At 39.3% G+C, this 21,908-nt stretch overlaps 1 protein-coding gene across 1 annotated transcript in view; it reads left to right on the top strand.

Annotated features, from left to right (window-relative positions):
• LOC128636374 (extracellular calcium-sensing receptor-like) overlaps nt 1-21,908 on the top strand; it is a 69,861-nt gene that overhangs the window by 29,132 nt on the left and 18,821 nt on the right. Inside the window, exon 3 of the mRNA XM_053689401.1 lies at nt 8,058-8,285. Within this exon, the coding sequence (XP_053545376.1) occupies nt 8,058-8,285 (228 nt within the window). The remainder of the gene's footprint in view (nt 1-8,057; nt 8,286-21,908) is intronic.

Below are 21,908 nucleotides of genomic sequence, written 5' to 3' on the forward strand. Positions count from 1 at the left end.
CTCTTCTATCTGTTGTTTTGTTATAGGAGTGGTTTTCACTTTCCTTTCGTCCTACCATTTTATTTTTGTTTTTATTTTTATTATCTACTTTTGTAGATGTGCTTTCATCTTGATCTTCAGTTTGTGTAGTCAAAGATTCATTAATATCTCTCTCAAACTTTTTACATTTTGTAATTACAATCTCCTTTTTCACATTTTCTAATCTTTCTATTATTATCTTTGTTTCTCCTTCAATAATTCATCCTCTTTTATAGTTTCTAATTTCTCCTTAATTATCAATATTTCATTATTAATATTTTCTAGACTTTCGTTCCTAGATAAATTGCTAACTATATAGAACAGAAATAAAAAAATCAGTAATGTGCACTCACTGCAAGAAAAAAACTGATTATACATACAAAGGTTTACATTTATATAAGAACTTGTTTTTCCCCTCCAACAAAGGCAGGAGAACTATCTACCATTCCCAACTCTGCCCACACTGCAATATAAATATGCAGTAAGTGTGATAGCTGCAAGAAAAAAAAAACACAAATGGCTAAACTAAAAATAAAACTTTTTCCCCCCAACAAAGACCAGAGACATACCTACCAGTCACATCTATGCCCCCGCTGCAATATAAAAGTGAAGCTAGTGTGATGCACTAACTGCAAGAAAAAAATGATTCTGCACAAAAAGGTTTTAAAGGGTCACTGAACTCAAATTTTTTATTTTGTGATTCAGATAGAGCATGAAATTTTAAGCATCTTTCTAATTTACGCCTATTTTCAAATTTTCTTCATTCTCTTGGTATCTTTATTTGAAATGCAAGAATGTAAGTTTAGATGCCAGCCCATTTTTTTGTGAACAACCTGGGTTGTCCTTGCTGATTGGTGGATAAATTCATCCACCAATAAAAAAGTGCTGTCCAGAGTACTGAACCTAAAAAAAAGCTTAGATGCCTCCTTTTTCAAATAAAGATAGCAAGAGAACGAAGAAATATTCATAATAGGAGTAAATTCGAAAGTTGCTTAAACATGCATGTTCTATCTGAATCACGAAAGAAAAAAATTGGGTTCAGTGTCCCTTTAAATTCAAAAATTGTTCCCCACAACAACCTTCCTAACAGACCCAGGTATGCCCCCACTGCAGTATTAAAGTGATAGTAAATTATACTAATATGTAATGCTGCATTAGACTAATATATAAAATATAATAGGACTAAAATTTATCTTATTAAGAGTGAATACCTTTTTAAAACAATTACATTTTGCCATCATTTGTCTGCTCGGCTTTTTTCTGGCATTTTTTTTCAGTCACGTTTTCGTCCTTTGAAGACAGACACACTCCCCTTCACTAGGAAGCGCATGCAATAAAGATTTTGGACATCTCAATATTGTAATTAGCATACAGTGATGTCCATGTGCTAGATTCCCGGGATCATGCCCTAATAATGAGGACTGCTCTCTACGTGAAACTGGAACAAGCTGGAAAAACATATGGGGGTGGAGTAAAGATTGTAAAATCTTTATTTTACTATCTTTTGTGAGTAAATTTTTTATTTTAAAAGTATTGATTGATTTTCTTTCTTTTTTTAAACTAGTGATCCAAATTATGTTAGCTTTAGGAATCAAAATCGGGTATTAGTTTTACTAAAATTTACCGTCACTTTAAGTTACAACTCTTTAACACTAAACTAGTAGAGAGAAATGATAAATCCCTGGTCCCCAGAATGAAAAAAAAAATAATGCAGTATGTGCAGTTACACTGCACTGAAAGAAAACATCTGATTCTGCACAATTTTCCAACAAGAGAACAGCACAACAAGCTGACAGAGGCACACATCACTGCATTCATCAGAAGCTGTTGTGAAAGTGACTAAAAGATGGCTGATGTTCTCTAAGACTACCACCCGGAACCTCCCTATGATAGGCTAAAAGTGGATTGGACAAGCCTGTTTGGTATTTGATGCCTGACTTGCTGGCCCTCGCATCAATCATTTAGTAATTCTCTGTCAGGATTGGACAGGGTAAGTTGTAAACGTGAATGGTCAGACCCCCTGTACATCACTGCAAATGAATGAGCTGATTTGTATAAAAATCTCAGCGCCTTCCCTCTTTTCTGTGTTCACTGTCCCTATTTTTTGGTGCAAAACATGAAGAAAAAAATGAACAAATGCAACTAATAAACAAAGAAACACCAGTCCCATTTCCATTCGTGTACGCATTATGCAGATTAATGGGACAAAATGCGGATGAAGATGTCCGAAAACGAATGCACATATCTAGTATTAGCCCAACAGGTAAAACAGACAAATAGATACAACAGGCAGGTAGCAGGGCACCATGAATAAACAAAATAGAGAAAAGCAAAGGAAACACCAGTGTCCCCTCCTATACAGAGGATGGCATTTGCTCTAAATGCTATGCCACCAAGCAACTTATCAATAGGTACATTATCACTACCAGCAGTATTTATTTTCATGTTGTGTTTCTTTTTTAGGTCAATAATCATTTGTAAAGTTTTTCAACAGATGTCATCCAGAACCAATCTTTCTTAGAAATTTTAGATGGTTTAAAGGGATAGTCTATTCAAAATTATACTTTCAAAATTTAGATGGAGCGTGCAATTTTACGCAACTTTCTAATTTACTCCTATTATCAATTTTATTTGTTCTCTTGGTATTTTTATTTGAAAAGGCTGTATTGAAAGCTTAGAAGATGGACCATTTTTGGTTCAGAACCCTGGGTAGCGGTTGCTGATTGGTGGCTACATTTTGACACTAATCAAAAAGTGCTACACAGGGGCTGAACCAAAAATGGTCCGGCACCTAAGCTTACAATCTTGTTTTTTCAAATAACGATACCAAGAGAACGAAGAGAAATTGATAATTGGAGTAAATTAGAAAGTTGCTTAAAATTACATGCTCTATCTGAATCACAAAAGTTACATTTTGACTAGACTATCCCTCTAATAATTGTGTGAACATGGTACATTTTGTTTTACCTATAAAAAATAGATTGAAATGATGATGACATTCTATATAATAAAAGGCCAGGTATGTTTGTCAGATGCAATCATGCACAGTAGAGACTGCGCAATGACAAACATACATGGGGGCCAATCCAATATGCAGCGTCGCCTGCAAAAGCCGGCGACGCCGAAATTTGCTCTGGTTTGGTATCCTATATACGGCGTAACTTAGAAGTTACGCCTGTATATTTCTGCCTTCGCCCGTAGTTTTTTTGGGCCATAGGCAGGTATACCAAACCAGCGCAGTTTGGTATCCAATATACAGCGTAAGGACTTATGTGGCGAAAATGGAGAAATCTTACTCCATTTTCACCTCGCCACAAAATGCAGCCGTAGCAAGCCTTACGCTGTCTATTGGAGCCCCGTAACTCCCTAAACTACCTGCAAAATAAACCTAACACCTAACGCATGCGCAATGTCTATCTAGCTGTCAACCGCGATCCCCCGCCGCAATCCCTAATAAAGTATTTAACCCCTAAACCGCCGCACATGGATCCCGCCGCCACCTACATTAAAAGTATAACCCCCTAATGTGATCCCCCTACACCATCACAAGCTACATTACATACCCCCTAATGTGAGTCCCTTACACCGCCGCCATCTATCTTACCTACCCCCTAAAGTGAACCCCTTACACCGCCGCCATTTATTTTTAAAATAATAACCCCTAATTTAATCCCCCTACACCGCCGCCAGCTATATTAACTATATTAACCCTAATTATATTATCGTTAATATAGTTAATATCGTTATTCTAATATATATATATTAACTATATTAACCCTAATTATATTAGGGTTAATATAGTTTATATTGTTATTATAATATATATTAAGTATAATAACCCTATCTAACGCTAACACCCCTAACTAAATTCTTATTAAAATAGATCTAATTAATATTAATATTATTAATTAAAATATTCCTATTTAAATCTAAATACTTACCTATAAAATAAACCCTAAGATAGCTACAATGTAATTAATAATTACATTGTAGCTATTTTAGAGTTCATATTTATTTTACAGGTAACTTGGTATTTATTTTAACTAGGTACAATAGCTATTAAATAGTTAATAACTATTTAATAGCTACCTAGTTAAAATAATTACCAATTTACCTGTAAAATAAATCCTAACCTAAGTTACAAATACACCTACACTATCAATAAATTAAATAAACTACAAATATCTAAACTAAAATACAATAAAATAATCTAAACTAAATTACAAAAAAAAAAACACTAAATTAGGAAAATAAAAAAAATATTACAAGATTTTTAAGCTAATTACACCTATTCAAAGCCCCCTAATAAAATAATAAAGTCCCCCAAAATAAAAAAATTTCCCTACCCTATTCTAAATTTAAAAAGTTCAGTTTTTTTACCTTACCAGCCCTTAAAATGGGCCTTTTGCGGGGCATGCCCGAAAGAAAACAGCTCTTTTGCCTGTAAAAGAAAAACACAATACCACCCCCCAACATTACAACCCACCACCCACATACCTCTATTCTAAACCCACCCAAACCCCCCTTAAAAAAACCTAACACTAACCCCCTGAAGATCTCCCTACCTTGTCTTCACCCAGCCGGGCCGAACCCTTCATCCGATCCGGGCGATGTCCAATCAAGCGGCAGTGATGTCTTCTTCCATCCGGGCGATGTCTTCAATCAAGCGGCAGTGAAGTCTTCTTCCATCCGGCGATGTCTTCTTCCATCCGGTGATGTCTTCAAGCAAAGCAGCATCTTCAATCTTCTTTCTTCGCTCCTCCGCCGTGGAGCATCCATCCGGCATGACGACTTCCCGACGAATGAGGTACCTTTAAATGACGTCATCCAAGATGGTGTCCGTCGAATTCCGATTGGCTGATAGGATTCTATCAGCCAATCGGAATTAAGGTAGAAAAATCTGATTGGCTGATTGAATCAGCCAATCAGATTCAAGTTCAATCCGACAGGTAAATTGGTAATTATTTTAACTAGGTAGCTATTAAATAGTTATTAACTATTTAATAGCTATTGTACCTAGTTAAAATAAATACCAAGTTACCTGTAAAATAAATATAAATCCTAAAATAGCTACAATGTAATTATTAATTACATTGTAGCTATCTTAGGGTTTATTTTATAGGTAAGTATTTAGATTTAAATAGGAATATTTTAAATAATAATATTAATATTAATTAGATCTATTTTAATAAGAATTTAGTTAGGGGTGTTAGCGTTTGATAGGGTTATTATACTTAATATATATTATAATAACGATATTAACTATATTAACCCTAATATAATTAGGGTTAATATAGTTAATATAGCTGGCGGCGGTGTAGGGGGATTAAATTAGGGGTTAATATTTTTAAAATAGATGGCGGCAGTGTAAGGGGCTCACTTTAGGGGGTAGGTAAGATAGATGGCGGCGGGGTAGGGGCTCACTTTAGGGAGTAGGTAAGATAGATGGCGGCGGGGTAGGGGCTCACTTTAGGGGTAGGTAAGGTAGATGGTGGCGGTGTAAGGGACTCACATTAGGGGGTATGTAATGTAGCTTGCGACGGTGTAGGGGGATCACATTAGGGGGTTATAGATTTAATATAGCTGGCGGCGGGGTCTGGGAGCGGCGGTTTAGGGGTTAATACATTTTTTATTGTTAGGATAGTGAGGGGGATAGCGGATAGAGGGTTAGACGTGTCGGGCTATGTTTGGGAGGCGTGTTAGACAGTACAGGAGATTTAATAACTTTAGTCAGGTTTTGTAGGCGCCGGCAGTTTCTAAAGTGCTGTAAGTCACTGGCGACTCCAAAAATTTGTGCTTACGCAGATTTCTGGACATCGCTGGTTTGTCAGACTTACGGCACTTTAGCCTCTGATGGCGCCGTATATAGGATAGCTCGAGATGTGAGTTGAAACTGCGGGCGGTGGGGGTTCCCTTGCTTGAGCCGCAAACTACGCTCTTTATTGGATCGCGCCCCTGACCTTGAGGAGCAGAGAGGATGAGCGCTGTAGAGGGGGGCTTGACCAGAAGAGAGAGCTGTGAGGGGGCGTGCCATGTGGGTGTGGTTGGATGTGCCTGTGAAGGGGCATGGTCAGGTGGGAGTGGGCGTGGTCAATAGATAGTGACAAAGAGGAAGGAGAAAGAGGAAAAGAGAGGGAGGATAGAGAGCAAAAAAGAGGGGGGAGAGCCAAAAAGGGGGTGAGGAGAGAGAGCAAACGAGGGGGAGAGAGGGCAAAAGAGGGAGAGAGAGCAAAAGAGATTGGAAAGGAGAGAGAGCAAAAGAGAAGGAGAGAGGGCAAAAGAGGGAGAGAGAAAGCAAAAGAGGGGGGAGAGGAAAGAGAGTAAAAGAGGGGGAGAGAGAGCAAAAGAGAAGGGAGAGAGAACAAAAGAGAGGGGAGAGAGAACAAAAGAGAGGTTGAGAGAGAACAAAAGAGAGGGGAGAGAGAGCAAAAGAGGAGGGAGAGCAGAAGAGGGGGGAGAGCAGAAGAGGGGGGACAGAGAGTGAAAGAGGGGGGATTGAGGGGGAGAGAGAGCAAAAGAGGGGGGAGAGAGAGAAAAAAGAAGGGGAGAGAGAGCAAAAGAGGGGGAGAGAGCAAAAGAGGGGGAGAGAGAGCAAAAGAGGGGGAAAGAGAGCAAAAGAAGGGGGAGAGAGAGCAAAGAAGGGGGAGAGAGAGCAAAAAAATGGGGAGAGAGATCAAAAGAAGGGGGAGAGAGAGCAAAAGAGGGTGGAGAGAGAGCAAAAGAGGGAGGAGAGAGATTAAAAAGAGGGAGGAGAGATAGCTAAACAGGGGGGAGAGAGCAAAACAGGGGGGAGAGAGCAAAAGAGAGGGGAGAGAGAACAAAAGAGGGGAGAGAGCAAAAGAGCGGGGATAGAGAGCAAAAGAAGGGGGAGAGAGAGCAAAAGAGGGGGGGAGAGAGAGCAAAAGAGGGGGGAGAGAGAGAGCAAAAGAGGGGGAGAGAGAGCAAAAGAGGGGGGAGAGAGAGAAAAAGATGGGGAAGAGAGAGCAAAAGAGAGGGAAGAGAGAGCAAAAGAATGGGGAGAGAGAGCAAAAGAGGGGGAGAGCAAAGGAAGGGGGATAGAGAGCAAAAGAGGGGGTAGAGAGAGCAAAAGAGGGGGTAGAGAGCTAAAGAGGGGGGAGAGAGAGCAAAAGAGGTGGGAGAGAGAGCAAAAGAGGGGGAGAGAGAGCAAAAGAGGAGGGGAGAGAGAAAAAGAGGGGGGAGAGAGAGCAAAAGAGAGGGGGAAAAGAGAGAGCAAAAGAGGGGAAGAGAGATCAAAAGAGAGGGGAGAAAGAGCATAAGAGAGGGGAGAGAGAGCAAAAGAGGGGGGAGAGAAAGCAAAAGGGGGAGAGAGAGAAAAAGAGGGGGGAGAGAGCAAAAGAGAGGGGGGAGAGAGAGAGCAAAAAAGAGGGGGAGAGAGAGAGCAAGGTGTGGGACTGCTGTACTGCAAAATTGGCCTGTGTACACAAGCTTTAGGACTAGTACTAATATAAATGATTGCTGATAGTGTGTTGCCCATTCTGGTTGGGTAAAGGGGTATTTAATACATTTAAAGGGACATCATTTTTTCTTTGTATAAATGTTTTGTAGATGATCTATTTATATAGCCCATAAAGTTTTTGTTTTTTTAAATATATGTATAGTTTTGCTTATTTTTAAATAACATTGCTCTGATTTTCAGACTCCTAACCAAGCCCCAAAGTTTTATGTGAATACCGTCAGCTACCTTCTCCAGCTTGCTCCTGTTTGTGTAAAGGGTCTTTTCATATGTAAAAGAAGGGGGAGGGGGAGTGTCTTATTTGCCACTTGCAGTGGGCTTTCCAACTGCCTTTTCAACAGAGCAAAACTGACAGTTTCTAAGTAAGTTTTTAAACAGTTTTATACTGGATTTTTATATCAGTATCTGTTCATCTTATTCTTTATAGTAGTGTCTATTACATGCAGTTATATGAAAATGAGTGTATACTGTCCCTTTAAGTAGTTTTTTTAAACTTATATTTTTTAAACAAAGTATTATACATGTTAATATTTTGTGTATATATTTCCTTTAATTTTCCACTTAGCTTTTTTATTACATCAAACATGTACAATTCCTGAACAAAGCTGGGGAAAGAGTGGCTTTTGATGAAAAAGGTGAACTGAAAGGATTATATGATGTTCTCAATTGGCAAGTTTCACATGATATGAAAGGCAGTTTGGTCAAAGTTGGCATTTTTGATGACTGGGGCCCTAAAGGAGAAAAACTGGTCCTTAATGAAAATGTAATTTTGTGGGGAGAAAAATATTCTCAGGTATGACAATTTACAGGATATTATGTTGCATATAATCCTGTTTTGTGCATGTGTATACTTGACTGAAAATGTGCTATTCTTTAAAAAGTGCATTATTTCTGTATTAATCCTCCCAACTGTCCCTATTAAAGATAGGCAGTCCCTGAATCTGAGCGCTGTTCTGCTGTCCCTCTGAGTCATATGTCCCTATTTGCAGAATTTCCCTTAGCCCCACCCACAAAGAACCTAGACATGCCCACAAATTTTTCAAACACACCCACTGACCACCCAGACATACCCACAATCCCATCCACTAACTACCCATGATCACACCCCTCCCAACACATTAGAAATTGAATGATACTGCTCTTAATCATGCTTAAAGGAACATGAAACCCCAAATATTTATTTAATTATTCAGCCAGAGCATGCACTTTTGAACAACTTTCCAATTTACTTCTATCTAATTTGCTTTATTCTCCTGGTATCCTTTGTTGAAAAAGAACTACTGAACGTCAGCTGAATGCATTGGTTGAGCAAATAAGATGATGCATGTATGTGCAGTCACCAATCAGCAGCTCCTGAGACTACTAGGTATCCTTTTCAACAAAGGATACAAAGAAAACACAAGTAAATTGGAAAGTTGTTGAAAATCACATGCTCTGTATCATGATAAAAATATTTTGGGTTTCATGTCCCTTTAAAATTATTAAACATGTAAAAAATTGTTTTAATAAGCTGAGCAACAAAATTTACTTTAGACATGTGCAACGCTAAAAATGTGTTTCATTTTGTTTTCATTAGTTAAATAAATAATTTTGTTTTGGCAAATTAGTTTAGTTAAGTTTAAAAAAAAAATAGTTTTGGCAAATTAGTTATGTTATGCTGTATCGTTTTTTCGGATCTGTTCGTTTTTTCGGATCCATTCTTTATTCATATGCATTATTCTATTCTGAAGTTTAAAATAAAATAATGAATAGGAATAAAGAATGGATCCGAAAAAACGAAAAGATAAGAAAAATCGGTTTAACTAAACATAACTAATATGCTGGCGATTGCTGAAACAAAATTATTTAAAACCACCGACACCACCCACATCGCTGACACTAAATAAAGCTATTAACCCCTAAACCCTCATCCCCCCATCCCCCCACATAGTCGACACTAATTAAACCTATTAACCCCTAAACCACAGTTCCCCGACATTGTTGACACTAACTAAATCACTAAATAAAGCTATTAACACCTAAACTACAGTTCCCCTGACATTGCCAACACTAACTAAACCTATTAACCCCTAAACCGCAGTTCCCGACATCGCTGACACTAACTAAACCTATTAACCCCTAAACCATAGTTTTATGACATCGCTGACACTAACTAAACCTACTAACCCCTAAACCGCAGTTCCTCAACATTTCCGACACTAACTGACCCTTTTAACCCCTAAACCGCAGTTCCCTGACATCGCCGACACTAACTAAACCTATTAACCCCTAAACCGCAATTCCCCAACATCGCCCCCATCGCCGACACTAACTGAAACACTAAATAACACTATTAACCCCTAAACTGCCGTTCCAAAACATTGCCAACACTAACTAAACCTATTAACCCCTACACTGCAGTTCCCCGACATCACCGACACTAACTAAACCTATTAACTCCTAAACCACCATACACCCACATCGCCAACACTAACTAAACCTATTAACCCCTAAACCGCTGTTCCAAAACATCGCCAACACTAACTAAACCTATTAACCCCTAAACTGCAGTTCCCCGACATCACCGACACTAACTAAAATGATTAACTCCTAAACCGCCGTACACCCAAATTGCCAACACTAACTAAAACACAAGGCCAATGCTAGCTAAACCTATTAACCCCTAAACCGCCGGGCCCCACATCGCAGCAACCTACATTAAACTATATTAACCCCTAAACCTAACAGCCCCTAACTTTACCATAATTAAAATAGACCTAAATTAAAGTTACAATTATTAACTAACGGCTTGATTACTAGTTTTGCGTAATGAGGGGTGCGGTGCTAACTTGCACGTTATTGTCACTGAAAAGGGCATTTGCATGGGCATTGCCCTTAAAAGGGCATTTAGCTCTTTTTCAATTGTCCAAATCCTAAGCTAAAAATAAAACCCACCCAATAAACCCTTAAAAAAGCCTAACACTAACCCTCGAAGATCCACTTACAGTTTTGAAAACCGGACATCCATCCTCAACGAAGCCAGGAGAAGTCTTCATCCAAGCAGCAAGAAGTCCTCAACGAAGCCGGGAGAAGTCTTCATCTAAGCCGGCAGAAGTGGTCCTCCAGATGGGCAGAAGTCTTCATCCAGGCGGCATCTTCTATCTTCATCCTTCCGACGCAGAGAGGCTCCATCTTCAAGACATCTGGCGCGGAGCATCCTCTTCAATCGAAGTCTTCTTTCCGAATGAAGGTTCCTTTAAGTGACGTCATCCAAGATGGTGTTCCTTGAATTCCGATTGGCTGATAGAATTCTATCAGCCAATCGGAATTAAAGGTGAAAAAATCCTATTGGCTGATGCTAGGTTTATTTAGTGTCAGGGAGACGCAGATTAGGGGTTAATCACTTTATTTAGTGTCTGCGATGTCTGGGAGCGGTGGATTAGGAATTAATAATTATATTTAGTGTTGGCTATGTCGGGAAGCAGCGGATTAGGAGTTACTATATTTATTTAGTGTTGGCGATGTGGGTGACCGGTGGATTAGGGGTTAATAGGTTTATTTAATAGTCACAATGTGGATGGGCGGCAGATTAGGGGTTAATACATTTAATATAGTATTTTTGATGCGAAAGGGTGGCGGTTTAGGGGTTAATAGGTAGTTTATAGGTGTTAGTGTACTTTGTAACATTTTAGTTATGAGTTCTGTAAAACTTTTTTTTTTTTCCGCAAAATCCTTAAAGGGACACTGAACCCAATTTTTTTATTTTGTGATTCAGATAGAGCATGCAATTTAAAGCAACTTTCTAATTTACTCCTATTATCAATTTTTCTTCGTTCTCTTGCTATCTTTATTTGAAAAAGAAGGCATCTAAGCTAAGGAGCCAGACATTTTTGCTTCAGTACCCTGGACAGCATTTGTTTATTGGTGGGTGAATTTATCCACCAATCAGCAAAAACAACTCAGGTTGTTCACCAAAAATGGTCCGGCATCTAAACTTACATTCTTGTTTTTCAAATAAAGATACAAAGAGAATTAAGAAAATGTGATAATAGGAGTAAATTAGAAAGTTGCTTAAAATTGCATACTCTATCTGAATCACAAAAGAAAAAAATTGGGTTCAGTGTCCCTTTAACTACTGGTCTCAGATGGCGAAATGGATTGTGTCGGTATAGGCTGTAATGCAAGCTTTTTAGTCGGACCGCACAACCTGTAATTACGACGCTATGGAAAATCCAGCACTCAAACGTCATTTTTTTGAGTGCGGAATGGATGTTGTGTTACAGGCTAAAATGCTTGCGGTATAGCTATACCAACATGACTCGTAATATGCGATACCGGCCATTCCAGCACAATGGCCAGTTTTTCAGTGGTAATAGCCGTACCGCACTGTAATGCAAAACTCTTAATCTAGGCCATTGTTATTTATATGACACACATGAACTAGTAATGTCTAGCGGGGAAAAACTGTCAAATTGTACTGAGATAAAAGGCGGCTTTTAATGATTTAGAAATTAGTTTGAGTTTACCTAGGTTTAGCTTTCAACAAAAAAATACCAAGAAAACAAAGCAAATTTGATGATAAAAGAAAATTTGAAAGTTGTTTAAATGGCGTGCCCTGTCTGAATCGGGAAAGTTTAATTTTGACTTGACTTGACTGTCCCTTTAAATTAGTTTCAGAAGGGGCGGAGCCTGGAGCTCAAGAGAGATGGTGGGGAAATAGAGGAGCTCCGCTAACCACTGCTTATATAACTAATTGCAGAGGGCAAATATCTGAAAGCATCTATGCCAAAAGCTTCATGAAGTGATTTTGAAACTAGCGGTGATAGCCAAGAGGGTATTTGAGAGGAGGGGAAGACTGATAATCCGCTAAAACAAAGTTGAAAATGCGGAGCTAGCCGCCATCTTGACCACGCGGTTTATGATCTGACGGAGCCGACAGTTCACAGCACACAGGCATGTCTCTGCAACGAAGACAAAACTTGACAGCGCAATAGGGAACCGGATCCCGGAGAGGCATACAAGTAAGCAATCTTATGCAGGGGGAATAACGGTGGGAACAAGAGGTAAAGGGAGGGATCCCCTTCTTTCCCAAACAAAGAGTAAAAGCGAGAAAGGTGCATACAGAGTAGGCTCCGAGTCAAGGCTGCACAATTAGGAGGTCACTGAGATAGTCAGACGGTATAGCAAAAAAAAAAGTTTAAACAGCCTAAAAGTATGGGAAAACGTAGCAACTAAAAAGTGATGTCTGAAGGCCCAATGCTCATTTGACCATACAGAGTAATACAAATGCACACTCAGAAAGACACCGGATAACCTGCTAGATGAAACTATACTCAATGCTCACTATTTAGCTGGACATGACGAAGGGCTGAGCTGCCTACATCACATATACACATAGCAAGCTGTGAAGCAGACGACTAGCGACGCCATATCTAGATAGCACAAAGAGGCTTCCCTATTGTGGGGACAAGAAACACAACAACACAGTAATGAATGCAGTGTGAGCCTTATTGCTGATAAGCTAGATACCTCAAGATCCAAATACACATCACTAATGAGCATCACTGACTACCGAAATGTCCATATGAATATGCAAATATTAACAGAAAGAGAAAACAAAAGTCTATGCAAGAGATGAAAAATTGAGAATTTGAATATCTCTATCTGCAACAGGAATTAACACAAGCAACTGATTTCTGACTGACAACGTTTAACTTTTGTTTTGCTAAAGCCTTAAAGGAAAATAAATAAACCCTTAGGAACTGAGGGGATTGTGTTGGGCGAGAGGGAGCATTACAGCTCTCTCTTTCTATTAAGACAGCTTCTGATCCTTTAAGGCTGACTTTATATTAATACCATGGCAGCCAGAAAACAAAATAAACCCTCTCAAGGCATCAAAACTCCTACAGCTACTCTATTTTTTAAACCCATAAAAGAGAAAACGCTGGATTTAGCAAATAATGATGCAGAGGAAGATGCAGATTCTGAAACAGACTCTCAAATCAATGAAGACGACTCTATCCCTGCAACAAGAGCAGATTTAAAAACCTTGGTATCTAAACAAGATATCAATAAAAACTTCGAAAAGTTGTGGGACAAGTTCGATGCATTCCAAAACACAGTGACTAACAGCCTCACGGAGATTAAACAAGATGTTGCAGACCTTGGCTCCAGAGTGGCGGCTTTGGAAGAAGTCGACACCACAGTATCGGAAGACCTCACTAATGTTACCCACCAACTAACTACAAAGCAACAAGAGATCAACGATTTACAGGAAAAACTGGAAGATCTCGAAAATAGAAGTCGTAGATGCAATTTACGTTTAAAGGGAATCCCCGAATCTATTGCAACAGAGGAACTGCATATCTATCTATATCAGCTCTTTCAGGCCATCACAGGGGAAACGGAGGAAGGCAAATATCAACTGGAAAGGGCACACAGAGCACTCAGAGCCAAACCAAAGGGGGAGGCTCCACCAAGAGATGTGGTTGTGAAATTCTCCAGATTCCCAGAGAAAGAAGAGGTTTTGGCAGCAGCAAGGAAGAACCCCACGTTCAAATTTCAAGGATCAGTGATCCAATTTTACCAAGACCTCTGTGTCAAGACACTACAGCGAAGAAGCCATCTAAGACCCCTCACTTCAATGCTGAGGAAACATCAGATCAGATACAGATGGGGGTTCCCTTTCTACCTACATATCTCACATAATGGAAGATCTCTGAGCCTCAGAGAACCAGCAGAAATTCCAATGATCTGCAGTAAGTTGAATTTGGAAACGCCGGAATTACCACAGCAGGACAAAGAGACAAATATACCACAGCCATCTACTGGTTTATCCCTTCCACAAAGACAAAAATGGACAAGGGTTGCTAAAAAAAGAACCAAGACATGAAGGTCCGATTCCACACAAAGGTACGAAATATGTTACATCTATTTTACACCAAGAATAAACATGAGGAAAAGTCACTAGACATAGAACTTTTATTCTTCCTCATTAACAAAGGCCTTTAGACTGAAATGTCATAGGACATAGGCCAATCTGGTTGCCGGGACATTAAACGTATACAGGGCATGACCTGATATATAGGCCCTGTACAAACTTCACTTAAAAAATTTGTGAGATGTAGATAATCTAAGATAACCATGTATACATTTTATGCCCAATGATTCTCTACTAGCAGTGGAAACACACTGTATTTACATTATAGTTACTGCAAAGGGGATGGGTGGAGTGGGAGGGGGGGTTATTGTTCTTTTCTGGGTTTTTCTTCTGCAGACAGTTAGGAACTGCAAAGGAAATTGTTTTTTTACTGTTATTTCTGTCTTCATTCACTGGTGGGGAAATGTTGTTTTGAAATTAACCTGTAACTGGCAAAAGTATATGCTTATTTCTGACTGTATATATCATTTGTTTGAGATATCTGTTGCCTCCAAGGGAAGGGAGGCCTGTGTAACAAGACCAAGGGAATATCATAGAATCTGGAATAAAGACGAGTCCAGAGGAGAGAGTCCCACACCTCACACCACAAACTGTAAGTAATGACTGGGGACATACATTTAATATCGCATAATGTGAGAGGCCTTAATACAGACCCTAAACGTAGGACAGCAATGACCCAATACATGAGACTTAAAGCCAACATAATATTTCTTCAAGAGACTCACTTTACAAAGGATGTCATACCAAAGTACTGGACGAAAAGCTTCACACAGCATTACCATTCAGCAACAGGCAAAAAGAAGAGAGGGGTTTCAATTCTGATTCATAGATCCTTGGGGTTTGTGGTAGAGGAGACGGTTAGTGATCCAGAAGGGAGGTTCTTAATAGTGCGGGGGAGATTAAGAGATAAGCAAATCACCCTATGTAACATATACGCGCCAAATGAGACACAAATCTCATTCTTTTCCCACATCTCATTTTTGCTGACTCAATGGTCACAATATAGGATTTTACTGGGTGGAGACTTCAATGTGGAGATGTATGCATACCAACCCACAATTAAATCTAAGTTGACTTCAAAGCAACAAAGACATAATTCCATGATTAAAAAAATTAAAGAAGTTTTTCTAACACATAATATTATAGACTCATGGGATACCTTGTATGGAAGGACTTCAGACTATACTTATTATTCACATGTACATAAAAGATATTCAAAACTAGATTACGTCTACCTAAGTCAGGTGTGGGTCCCAGATCTGCTCTCTACTATTATACATGCATGCGCATGGTCCGACCATTCTATAGTCCAAGTTAATATTAAGGATACATTTCATACAAGCTCAACACGCTCATGGAGCTATGATCCGAGTGTACTACAGAAACCAGGCACACTAAATTCTATCACACAAAGTATGCAAGAATATTGGAGGTTAAATACGGGCTCCACAACTAATGCAACTTACACGTGGGCGGCACACAAGCCATACCTAAGGGGATTACTCATTAAAGAAAAAGCGATCCTTTCCAAAGCAAATAGAAGCCAGATAGACTTATTACAGACCCAGATAGACACCCTCACCAGATTACACCAACAACAATTATCAGATACAATATTTCAGGAACTACAATCCAAGAGACTAGAACTATCCACGATTTTGAATAAAGTGTCTCTTAGAGCGGCCCATAGGTTGAAGTCACACTACTTTCTTTATTCCAACAAACCTGATAAATACTTAGCACACAAACTTAGAGAACAAACCAAATCCTTTTCTATCCCACTGCTACAAAGGGAGGATGGGGTGTGTACTTCAAATCCACAAGAGATAGCTAACGAATTTGCTAACTACTATGCCCATCTCTATGACGGGGAAAAAACACACCGAACCGAACAAAATAGACAGCTGCTGCATAGATTTCTAGAGGATGCCAACCTTACACCAATAGATAACCACATTAATGATGCACTAAACGCAGAGGTGTCGGCTAGGGAGGTCTTAACAGCCCTCAAGGAGCTTAAGCCGGGAAAGGCGGCGGGTCCGGATGGATTCCCAGGGGAATATTATAAACTTTTTAAGTCAACTCTTACCCCCCATATAATCAAATTTTGTAATGATATCTTACAAGGGAGGGATATCCCAAAGGAAATTTTGCAGGCTAAGATAGTCGTGATACCCAAACCTGGACGTAACCCAAAATTATGTCAAAATTATAGACCGATATCCCTGATTAATCAGGATATAAAAATCTTCACTAAAATCTTAGCAAATAGACTCAAGATACATTTACCCACTCTAATCCACCCGGACCAGGTAGGATTTATCTTAGATAGAGAAGCACCAGACAACACTAGACGGGTGATCTCGCTGGTCGACTACCTAAACAAAACACGAACGCCTTCTCTGATCCTCTCTTTGGATGCGGAGAAGGCGTTCGATAGGATAGATTGGGGATTTATGCTGGAGGTCATGACCAAGATGGGATTCGAGGGACCGTTTGTCCAAGCAATAAAAAATATATACTCATGTCCCACAGCACACATAAGAGCAGCGGGCTACCAATCCAAAGAGATAGATATCAGGAACGGTACAAGGCAGGGTTGCCCTTTGTCACCACTTCTATTCGCTATATGCATAGAGCCTCTAGCGGCAAGGATTCGTCTTGCCCGTGAGGTTCATGGGGTCTCGGTGGGAGGGGCGGAATTTAAGATATCTCTGTTTGCAGATGATATTCTTCTTACTTTAACTAAACCCTTGACATCTTTGCCCCACCTATATCAAATCTTACAAGACTACTCAAATGTTTCAGGGTACAAGATCAATCAAGATAAATGCGAGGCATTGTCCATAGCCCTCCCAGCCCACACTAAAAAACTGATTGAAACTAATTTCTCATTCCTCTGGGCCAAAGAATCCATTAAATACTTGGGAATTCACCTCTCAGATGACAATGACCAATTATACAAACTGAATTATATCCCACTATACAAGAAAATTAGAAAGGAGATCAAAACTTGGAAAAAGGGAGGTTTTTCATGGTATGGACGTTTTTTGGCTATTAAGATGAATGTCCTTCCAAGATTACTATATCTTTTTAGGGCACTGCCAATAAAGATACCCCTACCAGAGCTAACTAAGCTCCAGGCAGATTTAACTGGATTTCTGAGGGGGAATAAGAAGGCTAGGATACCCTCACAGATACTAATGCAGCATAGAAAATTGGGGGGGGGTTGGAGTCCCAAATTTGATTAGATACTACCACTCAGCGAGACTAGCACAAAACACATTGTTGAGCCAAAAAAATAGTACACTGGTGTGGGTTAAAATGGAGACTCTTATGGCAGGTTACAGCCATCCAGATGATATTTTATGGGATTATAGGAAACACAAGGTGAATCAGGTAAAGGCCCCAAAGATATTAGACGACATGATGACACTGTGGAACTCGTTGACCACCAGCTTAAAGTTACTACCATCTGACTCTTTAATTCGACCACTAAGGACACTGCTGTGTCAGGACTTTCAAGGACAATTAGGTAAATGGGAGAACAAAGGGCTTTATAGAGTAGCAGACTTCATACACAATGACAGAATAGCTACATACCAACAGATACAAGAAAAAATACTACCAGACAAATTACAATGGTTTTTATATCTGCAGGTAGCATCAGCTGTCACTAAGGTCTTGCCCCAGCCTGGTAGGAAGGGCTTGACCACAATTGAAAAACTCTGTAGTACTGACACTAGACACAAAAAACTAATATCTTCCATATATCTTACATTACTATCAACTAAATCTACGGTAAAATCCTCCTTAATGGATAAATGGGAACAAGATACTAACACTACATATTCAAGAGAAGAATGGGAAGAGGTATTTTATAACTCTGGTAAAGGTATGGTCAGTGCAGACTATAAGGAAAACTGCGTTAAGACAGTATTTAGATGGTACCTTACACCGCTTATTACCTCACATTACACACAAAACGGAAGTAAAGATTGCTATAGGGGTTGCGGGGAAATAGGGACATACATCCATATGTGGTGGGAATGCCCTCAGATACAACAAATATGGTCCAACTTATCTAGATTGCTGAGTGATGTGTTGTCTGAAGATATAATTTTAACAAAGACACAGGCCCTACTAAATGATCGGGTGAGGCCCTTCAATTCGGCAATAAATACATTTATACGCACCCTATGCACAGCTACAAGGATAAGTATAGCTCGATATTGGAAGACAGGATCACCCTCTTGGGGGGAGGTAATAGAAAAAATCAAGCTTACATATAGGTTATCTGAGTCAGCATCATTTATACAGGCAAATCATGAGCAGTTCCTTAAGATCTGGAACCATTGGATATTAAGCGGACATTGAGCCTTACATGACGACAAAGGGATTCTACGGAGACAAATCAGAATCACAAAACATAACAGGGGAGGGGTAGACCCCCGGCCCATTACAAGACAACAAGAGACTTATTTAGGAACACAATGGTTGGGGCTCTCTCCCTGGATCGACGACAGTTGCGGGATGAAGACAGACAAGTTATTGTTTGAAATTGAGTTTAAAGGGGGGGGGGGGAATTTTATTGGTTAAGATTGAACTTGTTTAAGATATAGATTAAGGGATGTTGAAAAGGAGAGGAGAAATGTAATATTTATTACTAAAAAATACAACTAAATGGGACAGAGAAAAGGAGGAAAATTGAGAAATCTAAGTCATTTATACTATTACAAACATATATCCTCTATTCTCAGTCATTATGGAAGATGGGTAGCTTCATATACTAAACAACAGTACTTTCTAATCCCAATTGAACAAAGAATGAAGTTTAATGGGAATATGGACTTATTCTTCTGAATGGAACTGATACCACAGGACTAACGTATTTGATCCCATTTGGAAGGAACTCTTACATAAGAGCAGGGGATGGGAAAGTTTTACACTGGCAATTGTTAAAGCTATGTTTCACTCTTTTTTATGTGTTGTACAATAAAAAATATTTTAACTAAATTAGTTTCAGAAGATCATTGCCAATTTCAGTACCAATTTCGGGATTCATTGTGGTCAAAGTTCAAGCATACAGGCTCTATTAATGATCACTGTGTATATAGACAATGGCGAAATATATGCACTAAACAAACAAAATTGGCTAAGGCGCAATATTTCTGTGAAAATCTGAACAATAACATATCTAACCCTAGAAAGTTTTGGAAACTCATAAATAACTTACAAAATCCACCAATCCACTCCCAACCCTCCACTGTCAATGTGGATAACCAAAACCTGCAACTCCCCTTAGAAGTAGCAAATGCCTTTAACAATTATTTTGTCGGATGCTCCACCACCCTGATTGACAAACTAATAAATGGCACGCATCCTGAAGCTACAAATGTGGATTAGGCCCCACTAAAACAACAAAGACCCAATATAGAAAAGTTCAATTTTAGACCTGTACCCTTCAATGTCATTAAGAAACACCTCAATAATCTAAAAATGAAAAACCAGTCTGGACCTGATCAAATCCCAGCAATGCTGTTGAAGCTCAGTGCGCCGGCAATTGCTAAGCCTGTCACAACCCTAATTAACGAATCCTTGGTGTCTGGATACAAACCCAAATTCTAGAAAACTGCAAGAGTAGTGCCTATTCATAAAAGTGGGGAGTTAACCTCGGTTTCTAACTATCGTCCTATATCATTGCTCCCTGTATTGTCAAAAATCTTAGAAAAATGCGTCCATACGCAATTATGCGAGTATTTTCAACTTTCTAACTATCTGACCCCTGATCAATCAGGTCTTAGACCGAATCACTCCACTACAACTGCCCTCCTAAAAGTTTGCAACGACATCCAAACTGGCATGGAACAAGGAGACCTAACTGGAGCTATTTTCCTTGATTTTGCAAAGGCTTTTTACACAGTGGACCATGACATACTACTTCTCAAACTAAAAAACTCTGGTATTGCTGATCGCCCGTTAACCTGGTTTAAATCATATGTATCGGATCGATCACAATATGTCTCTGTCTCTAACAGTGACTCCCTCCCTCTCCCAGTCACGTGTGGTGTTCCCCAAGGTTCCATTCTCGGCCCCCTACTATTCACAGTATTTATAAATGATTTGCCTAATGTCTGCAAATCCTCAACTGTACACATGTACGCAGATGACACGGTAATCTATGCAAACAAATCTGATCTGCCGCAGCTTGAAGCAGTGCTCCAAGACCAGTTCACAGAGGTAGAAAAGTGGATCTCGAAAAACAAACTCTTCCTAAACACTGACAAAACGGTCACAATGATCTTTGGAACGGGACCTAAAATACAAAAATTACAAAATTCCCATCTTCGCATCAAAACAAAATCCATTTGCACACTGACCGCAGTCCACTCTTTTAAATACTTAGGTATGTTGTTAGACCCCAATCTATCTTTTGGACTCCACATAGAAAAACTTGCCTCTAAACTTTATCCAAAACTAGGTGCCCTGTACAGAAACAAATCTTGCCTCAGCCCTTCAGTAAAGGAAAAGATTGTACAGCAAATGCTGATGCCTATCTTGGATTATGGGGACATAGTATATGCACCTTCTCCGCAAACTCACCTTAATAAACTAAAAACGTTATATAACTCGTTCTGCCACTTTGTGCTACAATGTAACTACAGGACCCACCATTGTGACATGCTAAAAGAACTAAACTGGCTGTCGCTGGAATCCAGACGCACCCTCCATCTTTCCTGCCTTGTCTTTAAGAGCCTTTCTGGGAAGCTCCCACCCTACCTGAGCAGAATGCTCTCCCCTGCTATTCCCACCTCCTATAACCTCCGATCCAATAACAGCACATTATTTAGCTTGCCTCAATACAAAAAGAAAGCAGCTCGATCCTCCTTTTCCTACAGAGCGCCACAATTATGGAATGACCTCCCTCACACTTTAAAAACTTCCCCAAGCCTAAAATCCTTTAAGAGATCCCTCTCTACATATCTCAAAACAGAATGCTCCTGTCATGGTTGATTAAATATTTCATACCTGCTCTATGTTAAATGTTTGCATATATTGTGTATTATTATTATTGTTTTTGTATTTTATTGTACCCTATTGTATCAATGCAATGTTTTGTGATCCCAGGACATACTTGAAAACGAGAGAAATCTCAATGTATCCTTCCTGGTAAAATATTTAATAAATAAATAAATAAATTGCTGAGGCATTGTTTTCCAGTTTTACCACTGATCCAGTGAACATTCCCAAAACTGATCTAAGGGGTATGCATCCCCTGATGGTGACCAATAGCTTCTATGCATATGACAAGTCATTTTTTACATGTCCATTAGTCTGTTTGGCACATAGTAGTTAGTAGCATATCTTTTCATTTGGGTATATAATATATAATAACAATAATTAACAATAGTTATTTCTCAGTTGCTGGCTATATTCAACACAGCGCATGTCTGTTGCCTATACTGTTACTAGAGAAAAACTTTCCTGAAGTTCATC

The sequence above is a fragment of the Bombina bombina genome, chromosome 7 (genome assembly GCF_027579735.1).
Source record: "Bombina bombina isolate aBomBom1 chromosome 7, aBomBom1.pri, whole genome shotgun sequence".
NCBI lineage: Eukaryota > Metazoa > Chordata > Amphibia > Anura > Bombinatoridae > Bombina > Bombina bombina.